Source organism: Arachis hypogaea, chromosome 14 (assembly GCF_003086295.3).
Source record: "Arachis hypogaea cultivar Tifrunner chromosome 14, arahy.Tifrunner.gnm2.J5K5, whole genome shotgun sequence".
Lineage (NCBI taxonomy): Eukaryota > Viridiplantae > Streptophyta > Magnoliopsida > Fabales > Fabaceae > Arachis > Arachis hypogaea.
In genome coordinates, this window is record NC_092049.1 from 12,823,961 (window position 1) to 12,830,553 (window position 6,593).

Here is a 6,593-nt window from a genome sequence, read left to right on the forward strand (position 1 = left end):
TGAAGGACCGAACCGGCAGCGCGGGTCCCGGATCAGAGGCGATGGTGAAGACTTATTGTCAACGCAGGCACTACACGTAGAAGATGAATCACGTGAGCTTATTGGTGAGTCCAAAATGGCCAATGTTGACAGGAGTAGAAAGGTTGGTAGCGGAGGAGATACGGTTATGGAGGAGGGGTGCAAATTGCCAAAATTTTGTGGGAGGGCTGAACGGGTACAAGGGGTTAATGGCATAGATGTGGGACTGAATGACGAGCCCTGTAATGATGATGATTCTGAACACAGTGGTGGAGCTCAACAAATTGACATTACAGGGCGGGGAATTGAAACGTCTTGTCACAGAATTGTGCAAGAGATTAATGAACGAGATGGATACGGTGATGATGAGGGTAGTATGGAGGGCAGAACATGTGCAAACGATAATGATGCCAGTGATGATGAGAGCTTAAGATTGAATGAGAAGCTGCTAGAAAACAAAAGGACCTGGGAATTGGTAAAGGAGTCAGAAGCGGCTATATAATGAAGAAGATGACATCATAGCAATCCTCCAACAACAGAATGAAGAAATCACTCGGAAAAGAAGATTGGCGAAACAAAAGGCAAAAGCTAGACGGAGCAGACCCAAAACACAAAAAAAAGTGTGCAATAATTATTTAAAATGATTTTTAGTTCTTGGAATGTTAGGGGGTTGAGGGGTGACGGAAAAATAAGGATGGTAAAGGACCTAAAGAGAAAATTTAGATTAAACATGCTAGGTTTGGTGGAGACTAAAAGACAATCAGTGACTAGTTTTGATGTTAAAAAAATTGGGGGAACGGTTGTGTTGGTTGGGACTATGTTGAGCCTACCAGTGCCTCTGGCGGGTTGTTGCTAATGTTGGACGAAGGTTCTTTTGAAATCATAAATTGCTATAAAAGTGAGAGATGGTTGTGTGTTGAAGGAGTCCTATTGCAGAATAATTTTAATTGTGCCTTTATTTTGGTTTATGGTGCACATGTTAGAGATGAGAAGCTTGTTGTGTGGGAGGAGCTGAGTTACATAGCTGGTTTATGCCAGGTTCCCTACTATTTCATGGGGGACTTTAATGAGATTGTACATGTGGAAGAAAGACGAGACACCGATAGCTTATCCTTGTCGGCGGAGGATTTCAAGAATTGGATACATGACATGGGTCTAGTGGACTTGCCGATTACTGACCGCAAGTTTACTTGGTTCAGAGGACGATCCTGTAGCCGTATTGACAGGGCCCTGTTGAGTTTGGAATGGCTTGAGGAGTTTCCAGAGAATCGGTTACGAGGTGGTCCAAGGGGTTTGTCTGACCATTGTCCTATTATGGTGGAAGATAAGAGGCTGAGAGATGGCCCTAGACCGTTCTGAAGTCTGGACTCGTGGTTTACACATGAAGGCTTCCTGATGTTGGTAAAGGAGGAATGAAGAGGTTTAGGAGAGGTGCAATTCACAGATAAATTAAAGGCTTTGGCAATTCCTCTGGGTAGATGGCATAAAGACAATTTTGGTGACATGGACAAGAAAATTTTGAAGTTTGAAGAAGAGATTAAGAAGATTGATGATATGGTGGGCGAGGGGGTTTATGATGGAACGGTAGAGGCAAGAAGGAAAGCGCTTGTGACGTGTTGTGAGAAATGGTATGTAAGAAAAGAACTACATTGGAAGCAGATGTTGCGCTCAAGACATGTGAGGGACATAGATAAAAACACGAGGTATTTCCACAACATAGCCTCGGCGAGAAGGAGAAACAACAGGGTTGATGCACTGGTCATTAATGGAAGATTGATAAGAAATCAAGCAAGAATTAAGATTGCGATTAGGGACTTTTACAAGGACTTATACCATCAGGAGGAGTCGCCATTGGTGGGGTTCAGAGATGGTCTGGTGGAGATGATCAGTGAGGATGATGCTTTGGCTTTGGAGATGCAACAGACTACTGAGGAGGTTAGAGAAGCAGTGTGGGATTGTGAGTCATCAAAGGCTCCCGGTAGTGACGGTTACAACATGAACTTCATAAAGAAATGTTGGGATGAAATTGGTTCTTAATTCACGAGAGCGGTGTTGGGCTTTTTCTAGTCCTCCAGATTACCGGCAGATGCTAATGTCACTTGGGTTGCACTGGCACCTAAGTTTACTGGAGCAAAGGAAATCAAGGACCTCAGGCCGATTAGTATGGTCGGGTGTGTGTACAAAGTCATTTCAAAGATGCTGGTTAGGAGAATGCGAGCAATAATGCCACGACTAGTAGGCGAAACATAAAGTGCTTTTGTGAAGGGGAGAAAGATTCATGACGAGGCTCTTATTGCGTGTGAAACTGTTCATTGGATTAAATTGAGAAAAAAGGAAGCGGTGATAATAAAGTTAGACTTCCAGAAGGCATATGGTAGGGTCAAGTGGAGCTTTGTGGATCTTGTATTACAGAAGATGGGTTTTGGAAGAAAATGGAGGGGATGGGTTATGGAGTGTGTCAGTACCTGCTCTATGTCAATATTGATAAACGGTTCGCCTTCTAAGCCGTTTAAGATGGAAAGGGGCCTACGACAAGGTGATCCACTGTCTCCATTTTTGTTTGTCCTTGTCGTTGATGTTCTACATAGGATGTTTGGGGAGGCGGTTAGGAACGGGCGCATATCTCCGTTACTGGTTGGTAGAGATCATATTGAGCTGTCGCATCTTCAGTTTGCGGATGACACTATTCTGTTCTACCCTCCAGAGGAAGAGACAGTTAAGAATTACAAGAGGATTCTTCGTTGTTTTGAGCTGATGTCGGGGTTAAGTATTAACTTTGACAAATCTAGCTTGATTTCCATTAACTGTGATAATCAGTGGGTACAACGTATGTGCTGTGTGCTGGGTTGCAAGGAAGCCTCCATTCCAGTAAAATACTTGGGGATCTCGCGAGGAGCTAATCCAAGATTGGGGAAGACTTGGAAGCCAATTATTGACAAAGTAGAGGAAAAACTTAGCCTTTGGAAAGCCAAGGTTCTTAATAAAGCTGGTAAGTTGGTGCTCATTAAATCTGTGTTAAATAGCCTTCTTGTATATTATTTGAACCTATATAAGATGCCAAAGGCTATTGCAGAGAAACTTATCTCCTTACAGAGAAGATTTCTATGGAGTAAGGATGATGGTAGGAATGGTATGGCTCTGGTCAGGTGGTAAGTGGTGCAGGCGCCCAAAAAGTTTGGTGGATTGGGTGTTGGGGATGCCATGCTGTGAAACTCAGCTCTTCTATTTAAGTGGTGGTGGCGCTTTTCAAAGGAAGATTATCCGCTGTGGAAGAAGCTTGTTTGCTCGTGTAATAATCTGAACCCAAACGTGATGCTGTCCTCTCAGGTTTTGCCTATTCGGGGAGGTCCCTGGAAGGATATATGCCAGATACAGTTCAAGAATCAGTAGGTGAGACAGAAGATGATCACTGGATTGGCTATGGAGGTTGGTGATGGGAGAGGGACTCGGTTCTGGGAGGATGTTTGGCTGCGTGGTGGTTCTCTAAAAGATTAGTTTCTAAGACTTTTCTCAGTTTCAAACCAAAGAAGATCTGTTGTAGGAGATTGTGGGTTTTGGGATGGGGCTGAGTGGATATGGAACTTCCAATGGAGGCGAGAGCTATTCCAATGGGAGTTGGATCTAGTGAACCAGTTGCATGAAACATTAAGGCTGGTCAAACTGGATCATGACAGAGAGGATAGAGTGGTATGGAAATTTGATAAACAAGGAGTCTTTTCTACTAACATTTTTATGCAGGTACTGCAGGAGGACGTAATTCCGGAGGATATAACAAGTTACAGCTTTACAAGGACAATTTGGAAAGGTCTTGTTCCACCAAGAGTTGAACTATTTGTATGGTTTGCTTTGATTGGTAGGGTCAATACGAAGGAGAGGCTGAGCCGGTTAGGAGTTATTAACCAGGAAGATGTTGCATATGTGTTATGCAACAAAAGTGTTGAATATGGTCACCATTTGTCCTTGGTTGTGCTTTTTCATGGCAGGTCTGGTGTGCCTGGTTATCATTTGTTGAGAGGCCATGGTCATGCCCGGAGACGTTGAAGGAACATTTTATAAGTTGGACTGAGATATCAGCTAGCAAAGAGGAGCGCAAGAGGTGGATGATGTGTTTTTGTGTGATTATTTGGAACATCTGGCTAAATAGGAACAGAAGGATTTTTCAGAATAAAGGAAAAGGGGTTGACGAGATTATCCATATGTCCTTCATGCACTATAAGGAGTGGTTAGGTGTAGATCCTTTTTGTTATTGATGGCAATGCCGGAGATGACAAGGGAATAAATAGTGGTGTTTTTGAGATGGGGAGCTATTGGTTAGGTGTTTTACTTTATGGTTTACGCGAGTACTTTCTTGTTTTTTCGCTCCACTTGTTGTGTTGAGCTTCTTTCTTTCAAAAAAAAAAATAAATAAAATTTACTTCCTTAATGATCATGAAATGTATAAAAATTTAAATTAGATATTTTTATAATAAATTAAAATATTTTATATTATCTGATAAAATATCAAAAATAAATAAATATGATACGTTTTTTAAATATTCGTGATTTGGATAGATATTATTTAGTAGTTATCAATTTATATTTTTAAATATTAGAATGCTTAAAATAATATGAAGTGTATAGGTATCTCTTAAACTATTGTAACTGTGAGAGAGAAAGAAATTAGAGGTGTGAAAAATCACTTTACAGTTTCATCGACAGTTTCATTTTTCATGATGAAGCTATGATAAGAACAAGTGAAATTGAGTAAGTGTCTTTTTTGTCCCATTAGAAACTGAATAAAAAAAGGTTTAATTATTCTGTTGGTCTTTATAGTTTTGCGAAATTGAGTCCTTGTACCAAATTTTTTTTAATTGTGTCTCTATGCTTTTTTTTTATTTGAGTCCCTACACCAATTATTTTTAGTTGGGTCCCTATACAATTAAATCAATTACTACCAAGAGGGACCTAATTGAAAAAAAAATTTGGTGTAGGGACCCAATTAAAAGGAAAAAAAGTATAGGGACCTAATTGAAAATTTTGCGAAACTATATGGATCAACAGAGTAATTAAACCTAAAAAAACAAAGGTAAAATGATTCTCTTCTATTCAATTTTATTTTTATCTCAAATCATAGTGTCAACAAGTGAAGTTGGTTGAATCTCTTTCTTGTTACATTAAGAATTTGTATAGAAGGTAGAGTGATTCTCTTTCATTATATTCAATTTTTATCTATTCCTTTTTAATTTCAAGTCATCTTTTTCATTTAATTTCAATTCTTATTTTCTTTGTATATCTATCTAATTTTTTATCATAATAAGAGATCAAATTTATTAAATTACTAATACTGAAATATATAAAATTTCAAATTAAATATTTTTGTAACGAGTTAAAATATAAAAGATAAGTAAAATTTATTATAATAATAAATATATACTGTAACACCCTACTACACAGTGTTTTACGCTTAAGTCGTAGAACAGAGGTAGTGTGGTGTTACGGACCTCTAATCATAAAATATTTACTTATAATAGTGGAAAAATATAATATACTAGGAGCCTTGAAAAACGGGTAAAACAAAATCGCAAAATAAAAAGCGCAACGCTCCGGAACGGAATAACTTGCGAGCGAAGAAACCTAAAGATTACAGATATGAATAAGCAAAAGAATAAAAGAAAGCCAAGAATACAGTGAAACTAGCTCCTGACTCAGCCTGCAAAGCCAAGGCTGGCTGGAGAATATTTACATATATTTACATAAGTATCCCAAACACCCAACGTACAGTAATAAGTCCCTAACTCTCCTATAACCTCTATGAGGAACAAAATAGATAAGTTTTTTGGAGAGAAAGCTAAGTAACTAAGTACATATATACATAAGCTGATAAACCAAAATATCCCAAGGACTACTACGCTTCAGGAAAATCCAGACGCCTAGCGTGGAGCCTCTCGACCTGCATCTGAAAACAACAACACAGTATGGGGTGAGAACCAGAGGTTCTTAGCATGGTAAAGGTGCCACGCGTATAATAAATAAGGTCCTGGGAATGCCAGAGGCAATCCTGGAACTCCATCATACAATTATAAAACTTAATTTCTAAGCAGAATCCATAAAAAGGGGTGGGTGATCTAAGTACTCTAAACTTACTCACTTTTAAACCTAACATAAACCCCAAACCATTCCACCCTTCCTCCGATCCTCCATCATCCATGAATCAGCAGAGACAAACAAACAAATAGTTTCACGCACAAGTAGGAAACAGGTAGTGCAAATAGCAAATATAGCAGTTAGCAGGGTATATATTCAGTTAGGCAATCCCAAATAATGCATAGCAAACAAAACAAACAAATGCACATGATGCCTGCCTATCCTACGGCTGTTGATATCAACTGTCGGTTATGTAGCCATCCCTACATGTTCTCAAGCTAAAAAATACACCATGGGGAGAATCCCCAAGCTGACATGGGGAAGAGAACACCCCAAGCTCAATAATATCCATGGGACGAATCCCAAGCTGACATGGGGAGAAGAGACAACAGCCCAAGATGACATGGGGAAAACAATACCCCAAGCTTAATAATAACCACGGGAAAAATCCA

General features: G+C 39.4%; 1 protein-coding gene across 1 annotated transcript; it reads left to right on the forward strand.

Annotated features, from left to right (window-relative positions):
* Positions 1-1,521: 1,521 nt before the first annotated feature.
* On the forward strand, positions 1,522-2,055 carry LOC140178482 (uncharacterized). Its single transcript, XM_072215576.1, has one exon. It carries the CDS (start codon positions 1,522-1,524, stop codon positions 2,053-2,055), a length of 534 nt encoding a protein of 177 aa, XP_072071677.1.
* Positions 2,056-6,593: the final 4,538 nt, after the last annotated feature.